This window comes from Engystomops pustulosus, chromosome 4, assembly GCF_040894005.1.
Source record: "Engystomops pustulosus chromosome 4, aEngPut4.maternal, whole genome shotgun sequence".
Lineage (NCBI taxonomy): Eukaryota > Metazoa > Chordata > Amphibia > Anura > Leptodactylidae > Engystomops > Engystomops pustulosus.
Window position 1 is genome coordinate 133,194,579 of NC_092414.1, and position 21,917 is coordinate 133,216,495.

Sequence of the window (21,917 nt, forward strand, 5' to 3'; positions counted from 1 at the left end):
GGGTCTGTCACCTCATCATCCTCCGATCCCTCAGTCTGCTCCCCCCTCGGACTTCCTGCCCTGACAACAACTTCCCCACTGTCTGACAACCGTGTCTCCTCATCGTCGGACACCTCTTTACACACTTCCACTACGTCAAGAAGGTCATCATCACCCACAGATTGTGACTGGTGGAAAACCTGGGCATCGGAAAATTGCTCAGCAGCAACTGGACAAGTGGTTTGTGACTGTGGGAAGGGTCCAGAAAACAGTTCCTCAGAGTATGCCGGTTCAAATGCCAAATTTTCCTGGGAGGGGGCAGACTGGGGGGGAGGAGGCTGAGGTGCAGGAGCTGGAGGAGTGGCGATTTCGGTGACATGGGTGGACTGCGTGGAAGACTGACTGGTGGACAAATTGCTCGAAGCATTGTCAGCAATCCACGACATCACCTGTTCGCACTGTTCTGGCCTCAACAGTGCTCTACCACGAGTCCCAGTAACTTCAGACATGAACCTAGGGAGTGTAGCTCTGCGGCGTTCCCCTGCTCCCTCATAAGCAGGTGGTGTCTCACCCCGGCCAGGACCACGGCCTCTGACCCCTGCAGTAGTTGGACGCCCACGTCCCCGCCCTCGTCCTCTACCACTAGCCCTCGGGTTAAACATTTTTAAAATGAGAGTTATAGCTTTAATTTTTTTTAAACTTTTTTTTGTGTTGTTTTTTTTTTTTTTTTTTTTTTGAGTTTTTAAAACCAAACGATGCTATCCTATTGCTATGGCTATTTTCTAGCCAAGTATGAAAGCACACTACTATGCCAGATGAGATGACACCGAGTTATTAAACAAAATAAACGTAAAATAAAAAAGGACAAATGGCAGACTGTGCCTAATTGAAATCCAACCCCTACTAAATTTTCCCACTTCGGTCTTTGCAATGGATATGTGCGTCACTAAGCGCAAAACACAGCGGTCGCAAGTCTCACTACAAATTGCTGACAATTGGCTAGTAGATGCACTGCAGCAAGTACAGCCACCAGCAGATCAACCAGAAATCAAATATATAACGCTACTGTAGGCGTAAGCCGTTTGGATTCTCCTATGGCTATTTTCTAGCCAAGTATGAAAGCACACTACTATGCCAGATGAGATGACGCTGAGTTATTAAACAAAATAAACGTAAAATAAAAAAGGACAAATGGCAGACTGTGCCTAATTGAAATCCAACCCCTACTAAATTTTCCCACTTCGGTCTTTGCAATGGATATGTGCGTCACTAAGCGCAAAACACAGCGGTCGCAAGTCTCACTACAAATTGCTCACAATTGGCTAGTAGATGCACTGCAGCAAGTACAGCCACCAGCAGATCAACTAGAAATCAAATATATAACGCTACTGTAGGCGTAAGCCGTTTGGATTCTCCTATGGCTATTTTCTAGCCAAGTATGAAAGCACACTACTATGCCAGATGAGATGACACTGAGTTATTAAACAAAATAAACGTAAAATAAAAAAGGAAAAATGGCAGACTGTGCCTAATTGAAATCCAACCCCTACTAAATTTTCCCACTTTGGTGTTTGAGGTGGATATGTGTGCCACTAAGAGCTAAACGCAACGGTAGCAAGTCCCCCTGCTAATTCCTCACAAAATGGTACTAGATGCAAATAAAAAAAAAAAAAAGTAGAACGTTATTGTAGCCCTAAGAAGGGCTGTTGGGTTCTTGGAGAATCACTCCTGCCTAACAGTAAGCTAATAGAACACCCTAACGCTTTCCCTGACCAGCAGCAGCTCTCTCCCTAGCGGCATCCAGACACAGAATGATCCGAGCAGCGCGGGCAGCGGCTAGTCTATCCCAGGGTCACCTGATCTGGCCAGCCAACCACTGCTATCGACGTGTAAGGGTACCACGTCATGCTGGGTGGAGTGCAGAGTCTCCTGGCTTGTGATTGGCTCTGTTTCTGGCCGCCAAAAAGCAAAACGGCGGGAGCTGCCATTTTCTCGAGCGGGCGAAGTATTCGTCCGAGCAACGAGCAGTTTCGAGTACGCTAATGCTCGAACGAGCATCAAGCTCGGACGAGCATGTTCGCTCATCTCTATTTTATAGTCAAACACTTGTGCTAAATCTCCCCATTGTGACATGCAGCATAATGCCATAATCAGAAAAACTTACTATTTTGGGGTTTTTCTTTTCCACTAAATCAACACTGACGCTCCTCTTGCAGTCTGTGTGCCACTGGTTGCACCTGCTGGCTTGAGCTGGGTCCGTAAGTCCAAGAAGCTAGAATGGAATAAAAGGGATTCGGGCATACTTGGATTGCACACACAAATATTAAGATGATGATGATGATGATGATGATGCAGGAGAGATGAGCACAAAAATTCTATACCTGTACCATTTTAATTGCTGTTTGTAACTAGCATGTTTCTCCTGAACTAAGACATTGTCCTTTATTTTTTGATCCAAGAAAACAGGTTAGAAGACAGGCAACCCTTTCCATGACATTACAGACTGTCATTTTACCTGATCTGCAACCGTATGATGGTGGCACTTTATTACAGACTCTTAAAAAATTCACAATTTACCACAGTATTGCAGTATATGTTAGGAGCAATCAGACCCCCTAGTACAAGTGAGTAGGACATCTAACATGTCCCCCCTCAGACAACGACAATGTCCTTTAACCCCTTTTTCATTTTGGCAGTTTTGATTTTTCACTCCCCACCTTCAAAAATCTATCCGTTTTTTTGTTTTCCTTGTACAGATCTGTGTGATGGCTTGTTTTCTGCGTAACAAATTGCACTTCATGGTGACTGTATTTAATATTCCATGTCATGTACTGGAAAGCGGAAAAAATTCTGCATCCAGTGAAAAGTATGAAAACACGCATTTGCGCCATTTTCTTGTGGGCTTGGAATTACGGCTTTCACTGTGCGCCCCAAATGACATGTCTTTGGGTCAGTGCAATCATGGGCATACCAAATTTATGTAGGTTTTATGTTTTTTCTACATTTACAAAAATGAAAACCTCCTGTACAAAAAACTAATTCTTAATTTTGCCATCTTCTGGCTCTAATAACTTTTTCATACTTTGTTGTATGGAGCTGTGGGTGGTGTCAGTTTTTGCGACTTTTGATGACGTTTTCAATGCTGCCATTTTGAGGACTGGGCGACCTATTGATCATTTTTTATTGAATCCTTATACTGAGCAAAATGGCAAAAAAGTGACATTTCCAACTTTGGCGCTATATTCCGTTACAGGTTTTAACGCCAGGCAGCGCCCATGTTAGCGACGGGTGTTTGCTCCACACACGGTGAGTATGAGAGGGTTCAGCCCGTGAGCCCGTTTCATACTCCCTCCCCCCCTATGCTACAGGACTTTTAGGAATGTCTTTTTGTGTTAGGGTTAATAACTATAATATGGCCTTTAATATATTCACACTGCCCCTGGCCCTCTGTCGTCACTGTAATTCAGCGGTGGCGCCGTCTGCCTGAGCGCCTCCACAATAAAAACGCCAAATCACATGTTAAACATGGTCCCCCCCCCATCCCTGATGTAAATCGAGCAGCCTATTTAGGACACTCTACCACCAGTAATCTGGTGGTAGATGTCCTTTAACCCCTTAACGCTGAAGCCACTTTTCACCTTCCTGACACGGCCCATTTTTTAAAATCTGACATGTGTCTATTTAAGTGGTTATAACTTTGGAACGCTTTAACATATCCAGTTGATTTTGAGATTGTTTTTTCGTGACACATTGTACTTCATGCTGGTTGAGAAATGTAATCAATATATTTAGTATTTATTTATGAAATAAATGGAAATTTGGCAAAAATATTGAGAAAAACAATGTTTTCCAAATTCAAAATTTTCTACTTTTTGGAAAGTTGGTCATATCACTAAAATAACTTGATAACTAACATTTTCCATATGTCTGCTTTAACTTGGCATCATTTTTCAAACATATTTTCCTTTTTTTAGGATGTTAGGAGGCTTATAACTTTAGGTGCAATTTTTCAGATTTTCACGAAAATCATCAAAACCTACTTTTGGAGGGTCAATTTAGTTAGAAGTGACTTTATAAGGCCCACATGACAGAAACCCCCCACAAATGACACCATTTTAGAAACTACACCCCTCAAAATATTCAAAACAACCTTTGGGAATTTTGTTAACCCTTTGAGCGTTTCATGAGCGTGAAAGATAAATGAAAGTGAAATTAGAGAAATGTAATTTTATCTTACAATAGATTCATTGAACACTAAAATTTGCACCTTCACAATGGGTTAAAAAGGAAAATGCATTTTACAATGTTGAGGGCAATTCCTCCTGAGTATGCCACGAACCATTTTGTCACTGTACCCTGCTGTACGGGCACATGGGGGCACTTGGAATGGAAAGAGCGTTGTTTCGTTTTTGCAGGGCAAAAAGGCTGAAAAAGTTTTCATGTGTCAGAATGCATTTGGAGAGCCATAGTGGTACCAAAACAGAGGAAATCCCCAACATGAGACACCATTTTGGAAAGTACACCCCTTGGAGAGTTTAGCAACGTGTAATTTGTGTATTTTCCCCAACAGGTGTTTGATTCAATTAGGCCCCAAAAGGGAAAAAAGGTGAACATTTGCTCAAAAAAGTCACTTTTACCCAAAATTTTTGTAAGCCACAAGGGATAAAAGATGAAACAACCCCATAAATGTGTAAAACTATTTCTCCTAAGCACAGAACTGCACCACTTTTGCATATAAAGTGTTGTATGGGTGCACAGTAGGGCTCAGAAGGGAAAGAGGGGCTTTGGCCTTTTAGAAGCCAGATTTGACAATAATCCTTTACATGTGTCAGGATGCATTTGGAGAGCCCTAGTGGTACCAAAACAGAGGGGAACCCCAACAAGTGTCACCATTTTGGAAAGTGCACCCTTTGGAGAATTCAGCAAGGTGTAATATGTGTATTTTCCCCTACAGGTGTTTGCTTCAATTAGGTCCCTAAAAGGAAAAAGGTGAACATTTCCCCAAAAAGTCACTTTTACGGCTAATTTTTGTATCCCATAAGGCATTAAAGATGAAACAACCCCAAAAAATGTGTACTAGCATTTCTCCCGAGAATAAAATTTCCCCACACATGCAAATAAAATGTTGTATGGGTACGCAGTGAAGCTCAGAAGGGAAAGAGGGGCGTTGGCCTTTTAGAAGCCAAATTTGACAGACATCCTTTACATATGTCAGGATGCATTTAGAGAGCCGTAGTGGTACCAAAACAGAGCGGAACCCCAACAAGTGTCACCATTTTGGAAAGCACACCCCTTAGAGAATTTAGCAAGGTGTAATATGTGTATTTGTCTGTAAAGGTGTTTGATTTCATTAGGACTTAAATAGATAAAAGGTGAACATTTTCTTATAAAGGTCATTTTACTCCTAATTTTATATAGCCACAAGGGATAAAAAAATGTAATAACCCCTCAAAATGTGTAAACCTATTTCTCTCGAGGGTAGAAGTACCCCACATGTGTATATAAAATGTTGTATGGGCGCACAGTAAAAGGAAAGGGGAATGTTTGCCTTTTAAAAGCCAAATTTGACAGAAATGTTTGGAGAACCCTAGTGGTATAAAACAGATAAGAATCTGAAAAGTGACCCTAATCTTTGAATGCACACTCCTTTAGAGAATTTTGCAATGTGTAATATATGTATTTGCCCCTACAGGTGAATGATCCAATTAGGCCCGAATCATTAAAAAGATGAAAATTTTCCTATAAATGTCACTTTACCCCTAATTTATGTAAGCCACAAGGGATAATATATTAAATAACCCCAAAAAAGGTGTAAAACTATTTCTCCCGAGTGTAGAAGTACCCCACATGTGCATATAAAATGCTTTATGGGCGCACAGTAGAGGAAAAGAGGGATGTTTGTCTTTTAGAGGCCAAATTTGTAAGAAATCCTTCACATGTGTCAGGATACATTTGGAGAGCCGTAGTGGTACCAAAACAGAGGAAAACCCGAAAAGTGACCCTAATTGTTGAATGTACACCCCTTGGGGAATATAGCAAGGTGTAATATGTGGTGTAGTGTAATACACGTGGTGAAATGAGTATTTTGAACATATAGGTGGTTTCTAAATATGATGTGCAATGGAGTCCAAGATGGAAATTTCAATTATTTCTGGAAAGTTCAGTGCCCGTTATGTGGCGCCCCTAATTAAATATTGGAGGGGTATAGGGAGCAACGGGACATAACAGTTGTTACAATTATTCATTTTACCGAAATTAATTCACAACAGGTTGGGCATGAATTGTGAATGTCTAGTGTATAAGGAGGTAGAATAGAACAGGGGACCAACTAAACTTTTGTCACTCTGGAGGTGTCGCAGGTCTATTAGTAGTATATAGTGTCCATCCTAACTCCTCTTTTGGAACAGACTCTTTATTGAGTCCTACCATTAGAAGCAGCAGAATTCACCGGGAAAATGCTGTCCTGGCAAAACACAGGAACATCTAAACCAGAGGTCCTGGGGCTCCGTCCTTCTTGTCCCAATATTAGTTTCCTAATATCTTCCTCTTGAAAACGGAGAAATGATACGGCAGGACCTGCACATTGGAACAGCTCGTAAGAGTTGTACAGCATCATCTGAACAATGTGCACAGCCAGCACTTTTGTACCATATCTTCGTTTTAGTAGGGAAATTATCACCAAGTGTTACTCTTATTCACCCTAGCGATGCCCATTGTGACGAATATTGCTGCTTTTGACTGGACCAAATCGACCAGCAAATAGCGGCAAACATGGACAGAGGGGGGCAACAAAACCCCTCTGGACCGCAAGGCAAAATTGGTGGCTGTCAGGAACAGCCACCACCCTGCCCCGATCACCGTGTCTACAGACATAGTGACCGGTATTACTGACGTCATTAGTAAATTCGCTTCTATTGGCTCGTCTGAATTGATGAGCCAATAGCAGCGATAATAAACTGGGGGTGTGTGGGGGGGACGTAACCCTTCTGGTCCATAGGGCAGGATGGATGGCTGTGAGGAACAGCCGCCATCTTACCCCGATCAGTGAACAGCCGCCGTCTTACCCTGACCGGTGTTGGAAAGTCACTACCTGCCGCACCGTTCTATAACAACGCTCGTTGGGAATAGGCTATACAATCTTTATTTATTTTTTAAGCAATTTAGACAAATAAGGGCTTATTTTTTGCGAGACGAGATGCACTGTAAAAAAAACTTAATAAAATTTCTTCAATAAGCTAAAAACCCACTAAAATTAACTTTTTACGTGTGGAGGAAAATAAAATCATCAATTCTTGTTTTGGATTTTTAGCATTTTTTTGGGGGGGTGTTCACTGTAGCATAACAATAATATATTATCTTTATTCTACGGATCACTACGATTACGGTGATACCTCATTTATATAGTTTTATTTTTATTTGTCCAATTTTATTGCAGGAAAACTAGAATAGAAAAAATTGCATTTGTTTTAGTATTGCCATTTTTATAGTGGCATAATTATAGTATTTTTTGGTTTACGGAGCTGGTTGTAAGCTTATTTTTTGCGTGACAAGTTGCTCTTTTTATTGGTATTATTTTGGTGCTTGTAACTTTTTCGGATCACTTTTTAGAACATTTTTTGTAAAGCAATTTGATAAAAAGTTTTAATTTTTGGCAAGTTTTTGGTTTTTTTTTTTTTTTACCACGTTCACCGAGCGGGTCCAATTATGATTAGGATTTATTGTACAGATTGTTACGGACGCGGCGATACCAAATAAGTGGGGGGTTTTCGTGATTTAGTGTTTTTTATACTTTATTACTTGTGTAAAGGGAAATGTGGTGTTTGGGGGGACTTTCACTTTCTTTTATTATTTATTTTTATTGTAAAAAACCTTTATTTATTTATTTTTCCTTTTTTTACAGTTAATGACATCTTAGCTTGAACAAGTGATCTTCTGATCACTTGTTCAAGCTTTTTTACAGGTTACACAGTGCAATACAGATGTATTGCACTGTGTAATGTAAGACACTGAGCATGCTGCGTATGCCCAGTGTCTTACAGCCGGGTCCTGTCAGAAGGCAGGGACCCGGCACCGGGAGGAGGATCGCGCAGCCCCGGGCACCGGCAGTCCCGGGGCTGCGATCGGAGGAGCGGACCCCCCCGGTAAGCGCCGCGGGGGGGTCCGATTCAGCTTTAGACAACTTTAAATGCCTCTAACACACCGCGGTCAGCGCGACCGCGGCGTGTTAGGGGTTAACACCCGCGATCGGAGAGATCTCCGATCGCGGGTGTTAGAGGCGGGTGTCGGTTATAACATATAGCCGACACCCGCAGCTTCTGGCGCCGGCTCCATTCAGGAGCCGGCGCCAGAAGCTTGACGTAATAGTACTGCATTTTGCGGGAACGCACGTCCCGCGATGCAGAACTATTACGTCAAATGTCGGGAAGGGGTTAACTCAGCGTTTTCTCCCTTGCGTTTTTTGTGTCTGCGTTTTTTAGGTGTGCTTTAATAGCACTTTTCAAAGCGTTGCGTTTTTTACTTATAAGTCAAAAATTCATTATTTTTTAAACGTATGCTATTACTTGCAAAATTCAGAGATAACAAGATCACTGCGTTTTTACAAATTCCAAGACACACAGTTTCCTGCAGTTATCACAGTTATCAAGCATTGGGTTTTGAAAAACACTAAGTAAAGCAAATATTTGAAAAACACATGCGTCACTAGCCTTAGGCTTCTTACAATGTGTTCACGCCCAAGTGTAGCACCCATTCGGCTTTAGAGGCGGACGGATGAGCACCGCTCGCCTTAGGAATGCCTGACCATACTTGGGGTGATGGCACACGTGGTGTTTTGAACACGTTTTTGGCCCATTTTTTACGCAGTCCGTCAAAAAACGCATGCATTTGACCAGTTTGAATTAAGTTAATTGGTCAAACCTGTCAAAAAAGCATTCACTGCTTAAACACAGGCCAAAAACGTGTTCAAAATGCCACATGTGCCATCACCCTTACAGGAAAAGACAGAGCCAGCTCTTTTTCCGTGGATATTATGGGACAGACGCACACCTTGTGTTCACTGTACTTTTGCCATGGGCGTCTATGGGGACACATATCCTGCTGCAAATTCTGTGGCCAAATATATGTCCCCATAATGTTTGTGCAAAAGGGGCTTATTATCTAAGGCCACCCATAGCTGAGCACCTTCTTTATTTTGGTGAGGTGAGACCTTCAGTTATAGGTGGCATGGGGAGGGCCATGTGAAGGGTGTCTTTAAGTAAAAATTTTTTTACAAAGTATTTTGTACTTACTTCAAAGTTCACAAAGTAGGGACTTCACACCTGACACTTCTCCTCATACAGCTCCCAGATCACTCGGTGTGGGGAGAAGGCGGGCCAAGTGATCTGTGAAGCAACCTAACACTGATTGGCTAGAATTTGGTTCAGTCAGTTCATCCAATCAGTGTTAGGTTAGGGTCACGCTGGGGTCAGCACAGACTGGGTCTCTCACTCTGCGTGCAGCGCAATTGCTAAAATCGCGCTGCATGCAGAATGAGCTGGGCGGGCACTGGAGCTGAAGAGTGGGAGGGAGGCTGGAGCGAAGCTCTGCAGCGCTATGGTCCACCGCTGCGCTTCACTCCAGCTGACAGGCAGCTGAGCTCACAGCAAGCTGCTGAGCGAGTCAGGCTCTAGGCGGGACCCGGGAGCAGGAGTCTGCCGAGATGACCAAGTGGGAGCGATACACTGCAGAAGCGCCGCTGCTGATCATCGCTCCCAACTTGAGTGACAGACAGTCATCTCGTACTCGCAGCAGGCATGGGCCGGCCCGGCAGCAGCAATGCCGCACATGAGTCGACAGGGGCACGGAGCGTCAGCGCAGCGACACAGCTCCGCTCGCTCGCGTACTCAAGTCGGCAGGCGGCGGCAGACATTGTCAGAATGGTGGGGGCCCCTTTGGGAGCAAGATGGTGGGGGCCCCGGGGCTCGAGCCCCGGGAGCCCCGCCTATAATCCGGCCCTGGTGGTGGCACTCAGTGTCTAAAAGGTTTGCCGTCACTGCTATATAGATTGGTTTCTCACAGTTCCACAGTTGGAAGAGGGCTAGGGATCTGTTTTTGTTAGTATGTGCAGCTTGTTTGATTTAATTTGCTGACAGGTGTCCTTTAAGTGTTTTAGAAGTGTGCTTTTATCTACTTTTAATCATAGCCTATATAGCCTCCATTTTTGACAACCATGGCGGTTTATACATTTTTCATTCCTGTCCAGGGGAAGCTTTTCATGCATGAAAAATGCCTTAACACCTCTTTGTAGATCTCATTGTGTTAGTGATTGTGTCCTTGGTTCTTGGCTATGTGGACAGTCACAACTATTATTCAAGCTCCCCAGTGAAATTCACACTTTCTTTGATCTCCATAATGCCACTGTCCTATTACATTGGAATGGCTATAGCCAGGTAAGTGTACTTTTTGATCTTCGGCATTGGGGCTGAAGACATTTTTGGTCTTCATATTTATGTACTTGTGTTTTTCAAGGCTTTATATTGTATTTTGCTTGCAGTTCTAATATATTTTATTATTTTCCCCAATCTTGTTGAATGCTTTAGTATCTCGGCTCAGAGTAACTTTGCAGTAGGAGCAGTGGTGAATGCTACATTCGGATCTATTATTGAATTGACCTTCTACATCACTGCATTGATTAAGGGGGCAAGGGAAGATAACAAGTGCTATGAGGAAGTGGTGAAGTCTGCGCTGACTGGCACTTTACTGGGGTGTGTCCTCTTCGTTCCTGTGAGTCCTCTGCAATAAGAATCTCTAACATTGTGTATAGTTGACATTCTTATTAAAAGGAACCTGTCATCAAACAGATCATTTTTCCATGATCTGGCATAATGAAAAGGTCTTTGTCGTGCATATGAATAATTCATCTGCTTTTGAATTGTTTCTTTAAAGGGACCCTGTTACCAGGTACCTAATTTTTACTAAAGACTCGCTGAAAAAGCCCATTACAGCTGCATTGCACATCTGCTTTTCTGCTTTCTGAAAACATTTGCAGCGTTGGGGTCCTGGGTTCAAATCCCACCCAGGTCAACATCTGCAAAGAGTTTGTATGTTCTCTCCGTGTTTGCGTGGGTTTCCTCCCACACTCCAAATACATACTGTTAGGTTGTTTAGATTGTGAGCCCCATGGGGACAGGCTTTGTGCAGCGCGTAACCATGAAAAATGAGTGGTGCTCTATTCTCGAAGTTGTGTGAGCCTGAAAAAATTTAAAAATAATTTTTAAAAAATCGACCATTTTGGTTGTAGGTTTTCTCAGTTTCACAAACTGTGGAAAGAAGGTTCCACTGCAGAAGTGCTCCTTAAAAATCATTCCAGTACCTTATTCCACAATGTATTAAAATCCTTACAGGCAATGGAGATCTTGGGAAGGCACACAGTAAAAATATCAGGCAAAGCCTACGCGTTTTGATATTGTTCTACTCATGGCTAAACATACTGTTTGGTGTTTCCTGTTAAAAACCCCTCTCCTCCGGAAGCTTGTCTAATTACTTCAGGACTACGCAGGTGATATGAAGCAGCAAAGCCCGGAACGGGTGGGGAAAGAAAAACTGGTCCTGCTGGAAAACATATAATTATGTCAACACTATTCACATTATCGGTATTCATTATAAGATGTCCCAGTGAAAAATACTCAGTTACTTTTGCAAGATGATACATGAATGTGCTGAAGTTCTACTTAGGTAGGTACATAGATATATAGGATATACACAGATAGAATATACATAGATATAGGCTAAATAAATGGATAGATATGACTAGATAGATAGAATGTGATTGGCCTGCGCTTGTGATGAGGTGACAGGAGGCAGGCTCCACCCCTCCATCTAGCTGAATGTAGCTTTTTTGAGAGCTGGAAACCATGGTTGCTATGGGCCAAAAGAGGTACTAAATGAGGACCGAGAGGCAAAATACTTTGAGGAATGATTCCCAGGGGCACCTGGAGCAGAATTGTGTTTTTTTTTTTTTTTTTTTTTTAAAGCTCAGAATGACTGTTACACTTTAATGTTATTGGCCAGAGGCTATTGAAACCAATCATATGTAAAAGATTACCTGCCTGATGACGGGTTCCCTCTTAAATATCTAATTTTTGTACGTAATTTGTAGAATGTAGACTGAAAGTTTGTATGCAATAAATACCACTTGTTCTTACAGGGGCTGTGCATGGTAATTGGAGGAATAAAACATCGTGAACAAAGATTTAATAGTCGCTCGGCTGGTGTGGGTTCTGCTCTACTCTTCATTTCTGTTGGAGGTGAGGATCCTGTAAGTTCCCAAATGGATGATAAATTAAAGGAAAACTTAAGTCAAAACTAATTTATTAATTAATTCTGGAGCAGAGCCTGAAGAGGGGCATGAGTCATTTTCATTGTATTCCTTGTTAGGAATAAGAATGCAAAGAGAAAAAACAGATGTGCTCACCACCAGGTGCTCAATCCAGAAAAGTCTTTCACTTTTGTTGACAAATGCAGACCATGGAGAAAAAGTTGATTGGCACTCACAAACATTTCAGTAGGCAGAATCGGAATATTTGACGGGGGACTTTTACCAACAAATTTTGTACCCATCTCATAATTCTGGCATAGCAGTAATTTCATTTCTACACACCACCATTCCTGAGCAATCTGGTATATTCACCTTTTTAATGGCTTATAGGCAGTTCTAGACTAGTCTGCTGCAGCTCAGGACTACGGATCTAACAGCAGAAACCACAGTATGCTTTTTGCTTACTGAAGCTAGCCTGAAACTATGCTCTTTGGGCCACTGTCAGACGGCTGTTCCTGGGCTGGAGCTATCTGGCATTTTTCCATCTAACAGAGCTGAAAAAAGCATTGATGTTTGAGAACGATAAGGTCTGGAGAAAAATGCATAGAGTTGGATAAGGATAAGCTCTGCCAATAGCTCTGTTAAAGTTTCAGCAAAGTCACGGTTATGTTACTTGGCACCTTATTGGTAAATAGCAGTCTCCATTATTTGTTGGTCAGACTTTGCACCTGAGTTTTGGTTCTCTGTTCTGGTGTGATGCTGGAGACTTTTCTATCCTGTACTACCAGTCCCCTTAGAATAATAAGGGGAGATTGGTCCTCCAGAATACATGAGATTTTCTACTCCACCCACTCACTGGAATTGTTTTTTTTTTTTGGTTTTAATTTTTGTGACTGCTAGTGGTTGATTAGATGTATTCCCCACACATGGCCAATAAGTCTAATTAACTCTTACAATAGGTTCTCGTAAAGAGTACATATAATATCGTTGGGGGGGGGGGACATTTGAGGGGAGGGAAGGAAGCCATTTCGTTAACTTTATTTGCTGTTTTTCTATAGCTCATTCTACAGTTGGAAGATTTTTGCTTATATATGGCCTCCACAATTGAAAAGTTTTGGAGCAGATTTATCGATTTGTCTCAAACTGTACATGATGATGTTGTTGTGTTTCTTGGCTCCACCATCTAAAAATATGATCACTTGTTGATCACTTTATTTTTGGCATTTGGTGAGCTAATCATTGATGCTATTTTCTATGCAAGCAGTAAAGTTGTAGCAGTACATTATTTCGCCTACCTCTACTATATAGTAAAACCTTAATACATTTTACCTTTTCATATGATCACCTTATCGAAAAACATATATTTTTATTTTTTTGTGTTTTAGAACACCATTTATTATCCTAAAGTCTGATTGTTGTATAAATTGTTATTACTATAGCTGTAGTGATTTTATTGTATTTCAGGTGTGTTTGCACCAACTCTTTTCTCTAAAGTTTATGGGAAAATGATTTGTGGTGAATGTCTGAATTTTGGACAAAATGGAACTGACAAGTACATCTGCCAGAATTGCCATACTGAGTTGGTAAGTAGTAATGTGTAGCAAATGATTGTATTTGTTTATAGTTCAACATTAAGTTTTATTGATTGTTGCTTGTGGGTAGTACAGGAATGAAAAATGCATTATATAATATGCAACAATTAAACATGAGTATACTCTTGAAAGAATTAAGTAGGCATTCTTATAGCATGGTATACATTTCCACGTAAAACAATAGGTTAACTGTCAACAATAACAAATCAACATTTCAACTATGGGAAACCCGAAGGGGGATTAACATAGAAAAGACAAGACAATATACAATAGGGTATGATTGTATTTGTTTAAACTACTCAATAAAAATAATACCTTTGCCATGGATAATCTCAGAAGCTCTCTTTCAAAGACTATAATATACAGAAAATGAAAAGCGGTATCTCAAGACTTGAAATATTCAATTTTATACGTATTTCTTGGTGCATAAAGATTATTGCACTTTCTTGCAGCCATTTTATTTTGTCATTTTCTGTTAATAGGAATGAACTGATTTTCTGAAGGTTTTTCTCTTTACCATGGCTTACATACTGTACCATAATGTGAATATTGTGTGCTGACATAAATTAGAATACAACAAAAAGTACAAAAATGTTTGGAAGGAACGTATAACCTCTAAGTAAACTTGAAAGCTTTTTTTTTTTCTTTTGATATGTTCTGAAACACAAAATCTCTTTGTAGATTGGACAAAATGGCACGGTTTTCTATAGTGGCGTGAAGTAAGTACCAGCATTGTGCAAACCTCTGGTGTGAAGCTTTGGCTATTTGATTTAGCTGAATTACCATTGTTGACTTTATTATATACTTTTTTTTTTTTTTTTTTCAATCCTGTTGTCATGGAGAATTGTAAGGCTGCACAAGTTGAAGATTGTCATGCAGAAAATCTGCATCCAGTATGTGCATGGTTTTTATGTGTATGTTTTATTTTTTTTTTTCAACTCTCCCTGGTTTAAAAAAAAAAGCATGAAAAATACTTCAGGACCCACAAGATTACTAACATGATCATTATTTTATTTTCCTTACTGTGCAACAGATTCCTTGCAGAAAAAACTGTGAATCTGCCACCTGTGTAGATTAGCCTAATAGTTGCTTATTTTGTTTTATTTTTATTCTTTTAATTTTATAACATAATGGACAAAAGAAAAACCTTCGACATAATCCAGGAGGTAACAAAGAGATCATAAAAGATGAACCAGTGCATTACACATAACACCATAGAACAGAATAGCTGAAGGCTTGTTTCACACATCTTTTGGCCACATTTCACGGACCGAACATTAACTAAGGAATGGATAATCAAACATGGTTGTGTATTATTCTATGAATCTGTGCGATTACTTCACAGTGTGATCATGTGAGACTCTCGGAAGAATTTCATAATAAAAATGTTATAACATATAAAAATGATCTCAAACAGTTAAACTTGCAACTAAAAGCAATGCTTGACCTTTTAGCACTTTTTTTTATATTAATATGTCTTCGTTCACAGTTTTAAAACTTTAATCTTCATAAATATCTTGTATAACTTGTATTGTGCCGATCCTGAGTTACATATTGTTTTTATTGTCCCTTCCATAATGATGATGATGTTTATTTGGCGCCATCAAATTCTGCAGAACTTTACGTAATGACAGGTTCCTATAGCTTGTTTAACACTAATTCCCAATTTGCTTTTATAATTAAAGAGGGGGGGGACAATTTTAAAAATGTACTTGGCTCCCTGCTGGCAAACTTAATTGACTCATTGGGGGTCATTTACGAAGGTCGCGAATCGCGATTTTCCATCGGGTCTCCTGAATATTTCCGATTTGCGCCGTTTTCCCTGAAGTGCCCCAAGTTTTTTGGCACACGCGATAGGATTGTGGTGCATCAGCGCCGGCATGCATGCGACGGAAATCGGGGGCATGGCGGTCGGAAAACCCAATGGATTTGGAAAAACCGGCGTATTTTATTTATTTTTTAAGTGTCGCTTGACACGCGCTTACCTGCACTCACGAAAGGACGGTGAACTCCAGCGGACTTCAGCGCAGCAGCGACACCTGGTGGCCATCGGGCGCACTACCTTAGTGAATCCCGGACAGACCCGAATCCGCGTCGGCAAACCCGCCGCTGCATCGGGACTGGACCGGGTAAGTAAATGTGCCCCATTTAACTATCATGTAAACCTCTCGTAAAAAGGAAAATCTGTAGTTTTAATCATGAAATGATGCCATTGTGATCTTCTATTCCTCAGGATCAGTGCAAAAATAGTATTGGATAAATATGTACAGCAGAATTATCTCCTTTATGCCACATCCAAGTAGCATGTGCTTATTGCACCTAATGATACTGAAGAGGGCGAGGTGTAGATATATTTTTATAATGTATAGTGTTAAATAATAAGCTTTTGATGGTTTCAATAATTTTATATACTCCTCCTCCTTGATCAGGCCCTTGGTATACACAGTGTCCATTCTTCTGCCTGCTGCCTATGTCATAGGACTTATTTTTACCCTGAAGACACATTCCCATATATATGATATTCACATCAGTGACTGTCACGGTAAGGTGACAAAAAAATCTGTTAATTATAAACATGTATTTGACACTGAATTGAAACTAATCGTTGAATGGTGCATTGGGGTCACTGTACAAATGTAGCTATCGCAAACTTCAAGGATGTTAGTGCTCTACTCTGTAAAATATCAGATCATAGTTCCAAAGAACGATCTCCCCAAATCCTTGGTAGATGGAAAATTGAAGATTTTCCTTGGTTATTCCTCCATTTCCTGTATTGCATCTTACTGAAGACCCTGCTTGACTCTCGTGCCCGAGGTCAGTAGAAGGTCCTGTACTGGAACGCACGCTTTAACTACTGTTTGAGTATATGAAAATTAAAAAAAAGTTTTTTACTCTTGATCTTGGTGATCCGCACTATCTGTCCGCCAATGGCGAGATCGTTATTTGGAACTATGGTTTGATGATATATTTTAGAGTAGAGCACAAACATCCTTGAACTTTGAATTTATGGCCAATTTGGGAGCGTGCTTAGTTAGCGACTCCTCTGGCTTTGACTCACATTTTCCGAGTATCAATCTTCTGAGGACTACATAGTATTGCAAATATTTTGTATATTCATTGGCCTTTATAATACTGTATAATTATATACAGTACAGACCAAAAGTTTGTATACAGCTGCTCATTCAAATAGTTTCCTGTATTTTGTTGACTATAAAATTGTAGATTCATACTTAACAAAAAATTGTGAAACTAAAAATATGTCTTATATTCTAGGTTCTTAAAAGTAGCCACCTTTACTGCTTTGCACACTCTTGCCATTCTCTTAATGAGCTTCAAGAGGTAGTCGCTTGAACTGGTCTTCACATGACAGTCAGGTTTAATAAGTGGGATTTCTTGCCTTACAAATGGGGTTGGGACCATCCGTTGTGTTGTGTAGAAATGGATACACAGCTGATGGTCCTACTGAATAGACTGTTAGAAAATATCAAGAAACCATCATCAAACCATACAAAGAAACTGGCTCACGTGAGGACCGCCCCAGGAAAGGAAGACCAAAAGTCACCTCTGCTGATAAGTTCATTCCGAATCGCCAACCTCAGAAATCGCAGAATAACAGCAGCTCAGATTAGAGACCAGGTCAATGTCGCACAGAGTCCTAGAAGCAGACACATCTCTACAACAACTGTTAAAAGCAGACTCTGTACAGCAAGCCTTAATAGTAAAATAGCTGCTAGGAAACCACTGCTAAGGACAGGCAACAAGCAGAAGAGACTTGTTTGGGCTAAAGAACACAAGGAATTAGACCAGTGGAAATCTGTGCTTTGATCTGATGAGTCTAAATTTGAGATCCTTGGTTCCTTTGTGCGTCACAGAAAAGGTGAACGAGTGGACTCTACAAGCCTGGTTCTCACCGTGAACCTTGGAGGTGTGGGTGGCATCTCTGGTGACATGTTGGGCATTTATTCAAAATTGAAGCTATACTCAACTAGTATGGTTATCACAGCATCTTGCAGCGGGATGCCCATCCAGACCATCCTTTATTTTTCAACAAGACAATGACCCCATACACTCCTCCAGACTGTGTAAGGGCTATATGACCAAGAAGGAGAGTGATGGGGTGCTACGCCAGATGACCTGGCCCACAGTCACCAGACCTGAAACCAATAGAGATGGTTTGGGGTGAGCTGGACCGCAGAGTGAAGGCAAAAGGGCCAAAAAGTGCTAAGCATCTCTGGGAATGCTTTCAAGGCTGTTGGAAGACCATTTCAGGTGGCTACCTGTTGAAACTCCTCAAGAGAATGCTAAGTGTGCAAAGCCATAATCAAAGCAAAAGATGGCAACTTTTGAAGAACCTAGAATATAAGACATATTTTCAGTTTCACATGTGTTAATGCATAGTTTTGATGCCTTCAGTGTGAACCTACAATTTTTTTTTATAGTCATGAAAATACAGAAAACTCAGATACAGAATGAGAAGGTGTGTCCAAACATTTGTCTGTTCTGTAGAAAGCTTAATATGTTTTCCTGGCTTTGTAAATAATGGCCTATCCCTAGACTATGACCATCATTTTTTGAATGAAACTCCTTTTCTTTATGTTGCCCCGTAATTAATACTTTTTAATATTATACTGTAGTATGGCGGTGTATGTTAGGATCGATCAGACAACCTAGGGCTAAAGTACCCTAGAGAGTCTGAAAAATAGTAAAAAAAAAAAAAAAAAATTCTAGTAAAAAACCCTTAAAATTCAAATCACCCCTCCTTTCCTAGAACTGATATAAATATTAATAAACAGTAAATATCAAACACATTAGGTAGCGCTGCGTCCAAAAAATGTGCGATCAAAATATAACTTTTTTCACTGCGTTTAACCCCGTAACGGAAAATGGCACCCAAAGTCAAAAATGGCACTTTTGTGCCATTTTGAAAAATATAAAAAAAAATAAATGAAAAGTGATCAAAAGGTTGCACAGTCCTAAAAATGATAGCAATGAAAACTACATCAAATGTCGCAAAAAATGACACCACCCACGGCTCCGTTCACCAAAGTATGAAAAAGTTATTAGCGCCAGAAGATGGCAAAATAAAAAACAAACTTTTGCACAGGAGGTTTAAATTTTTGTAAATGTATGAAAACATAAAACCTATACAAATTTGGCATCCCCATGATTGCACCGACGCAAAGAAAAAAATAGACATGTAATTTTGGGCGCAGTGCAAGCCGTAAAAACCAAGCCCACGAGAAACGGCGCAAATGCGGTTTTTCACCATTTTTCACTGTATTTGGAATTTTTTTCCCCGCTTCCCAGTGAACGGCATGGAATATTAAATACCATAACTATAAAGTGTAATTTGTTATGCAGAAAACAAGCCATCACAGAGCTCTTTACGTGAAAAAAAAAAGTTTTATAGATTTTTGAAGGTAGGGAGTGAAAAATGGAAGTGAAAAAAACTAAAAAGAGCCAGGTCGTTAAGGAGTTAATTCTTGACCAGTAGCAACAAATTATAGAACATCCACAGCTGGGGTATTATCTCTTTATAAACACACACACACTACAGTTTATTATATGGTTCTAGGGCTTTAAAATTCTGTATTTAGCAGTGTGTTTTTTGCTCTTTACTACTAGTACTTGTATCAGCTTTATTTTTCTATTCTAGTGCCTGGACATCATCACAGCCCTGTGGTCCACTGGTCCAGATTGAGGGCAGTGGTCATTCTGATTGGTTCCACATTACTGATGTCAGCTTGCGCAGATCTAGCTACTGAACATATTAGCCCCATACTGACAGGAGCAACTGTTTCTCAGGTATGACCTTATCGTCCCTGCCATAGGGTAAAAAAAAAAAAACGAATCTGTTCTATACTTTCTTATCCATCCCTGTGACCAATCTTTACTTGACACTTGGTTATAGCCTTCTTTTATTAACACACTTGGGTAACCCCGTTTAGCTAACTTTTTGCTTTAAATCATTAGCCTGTCTGATGAACCCTTAGTTAGTACTGTTAATATGTATGAGTCTTGTGAGTTGCCCATATGGCAGCCCTCTCTTCACATAGTGCCTTTTTAGTCCTGGGCTTTCTATAGAGCGCGCTTGTTATTTCTCCTAATTTTACTTCCACTAGCATGTCTAAACTATTTCCTCCATTTTGGTGGTAATACATGTTCATGTCATGTATTCTGTTGATCTCTTTTACTATTTGAACAAACAAATCGTTGTCCCCTCTCCATACTATGGACTAGGCCTCGTCCACATTGCGTTTGTAAATATGTATTCTAATATGGCCAGAAAGAGGTTGGCATAAGTGCAGGAAACTTGTAAAGTGCATGTAATCTTGCAGAAAAGAAGTCCTTATATGTCCAAATTACCCAAATAAGACATTGTATAGCCTTTAAAAAGTGACGATGCAAATCTGCATCAATGCCATGACGTGTGCCATGTTACCACCACATATGGGGTATTGTTGTACTCGGGAGAGAGTGGGTCGTCCTTGGATACTACATCACTGCTGGAGTGATTTTTCATATGCAAAAGGTATTTGTTTGTGCAAAGTCTAGAAGTTACTGTATGTGCCACAGCTGTTCCGTGGCAATGAACGGTAAATCTAGGTGGTTGTTGGTTGTAATGTTGCTTGTCTGGTCAATGATGCTAGGGTGCAGTGTGTCGTATCCAGGGATAGCTATCTTGGTGTGTGTGTGTGATTAAAACATCCAATTGAAGAAGTGTCTGAATATGTCAAATGTTACATATACATGTTAAATATATATGCCTTTCTGGAGAGCAAAAATATCACGGGTTATGGGGATTAAACATTTATTTAATTCTTAAAGGTTGGACTTGTTGGACTTGCGTCTTTTTCCAGCCTTATATACTATGATACTATGAATATGAATGTCCAGATGAGAATATTTCTTTAAGTTTAGTCTGAAAGGGTATAATCTTTGCAGTGTAATCATATAGTCAGTTTCTGCTCCAGTTCCTCAACTTCTCACTGATTTATCTGATGTATGAAGAGGACTTGCTGGCATTCAGTTTGCTGCATATTGCAGCAAACACCCATCGCTAACAAAACCAATCGCAGGTGTTAACCCCATGGTTGCAGCCGGCAAAGATGAGGGAGTGGGACTTCTATAGTAGATTAGCGAGGGCTTAATTTATCCCATTATGGCCCCTGCGAGAGCATCTATCAATATCCACCCACCGATGAGCATAAACCAGCCTACTCCAAGACTTAGGAGTCTGAAGCCGGATTCTCCCTGCCAATAGAAGGATCAAAGAATGCTGACTTTAAATATTCCTCTAAACTCCTTCTGTTTCAGGTGTTTTGCTGTACAGGAGGGCGGCAAGTATCGCTCTTTTAATGTTTTCCGCATTTATGGCTTCAGTGGGTGAAGTGTCCAGGCAACCCCTTATATTATATTTAATTATATAGTACGGTTGTGATTTCATAAAACACATCTTTGATCTGTTTTTAGTGTATAGTATAAATTTTTATAGTTGAATTCTCTTTTATTTTGTCAGTACTTTATTGGAGTCACTGTCCTAGCAATGATACCAGAACTTCCAGAAATTGTGAATGGAATCCAGTTTGCCCTTCTGAACAACCTGAGTCTAAGGTTGGTAAATAAGAGCAATTATCATTCACCAAAGCTGTACTTTCATAGGGTGTGTTGGAGTTTTTATGAATGTGTGTGGTACATATATTTGAATCCATAAGTTTACATACACTATATAACAACACACAAAGCACACAACACACACACACATGCATGCTTTTCTCTCTATCTCACATGAACTCAAAATAAACCTTTTCCGTTTTTTAGGTCAACTAGGATTACCAAAATTCTTTATGCCAAAATAGAGCGAGAGAATCTTTTAAAGGAAATCTACCATTTGCTTTTATGCATTATGAACCAAACATACCTTGAGAATGCTGTAGTTACACTGATGCAGAAACATATCTTGTTTGTTCCCTGAACTGAGTGGTTTTGCTTAAAAACAATTATAAAATTATGATAATGAGGCTCTGTTGCTGCTCCGGTGAGAAAACGCT

General features: G+C 40.3%; 1 protein-coding gene across 2 annotated transcripts in view; it reads left to right on the forward strand.

Moving 5' to 3' along the window:
• LOC140127158 (uncharacterized) overlaps positions 1–21,917 on the forward strand; it is a 51,913-nt gene that overhangs the window by 22,101 nt on the left and 7,895 nt on the right. For both annotated transcript variants that reach the window (XM_072147503.1, XM_072147504.1), the window contains 8 exons: positions 10,265–10,406; positions 10,557–10,740; positions 12,164–12,263; positions 13,739–13,857; positions 14,548–14,585; positions 16,296–16,408; positions 19,523–19,671; positions 21,386–21,480. In XM_072147503.1, the coding sequence (XP_072003604.1) occupies positions 10,265–10,406; positions 10,557–10,740; positions 12,164–12,263; positions 13,739–13,857; positions 14,548–14,585; positions 16,296–16,408; positions 19,523–19,671; positions 21,386–21,480 (940 nt within the window). The remainder of the gene's footprint in view (positions 1–10,264; positions 10,407–10,556; positions 10,741–12,163; positions 12,264–13,738; positions 13,858–14,547; positions 14,586–16,295; positions 16,409–19,522; positions 19,672–21,385; positions 21,481–21,917) is intronic.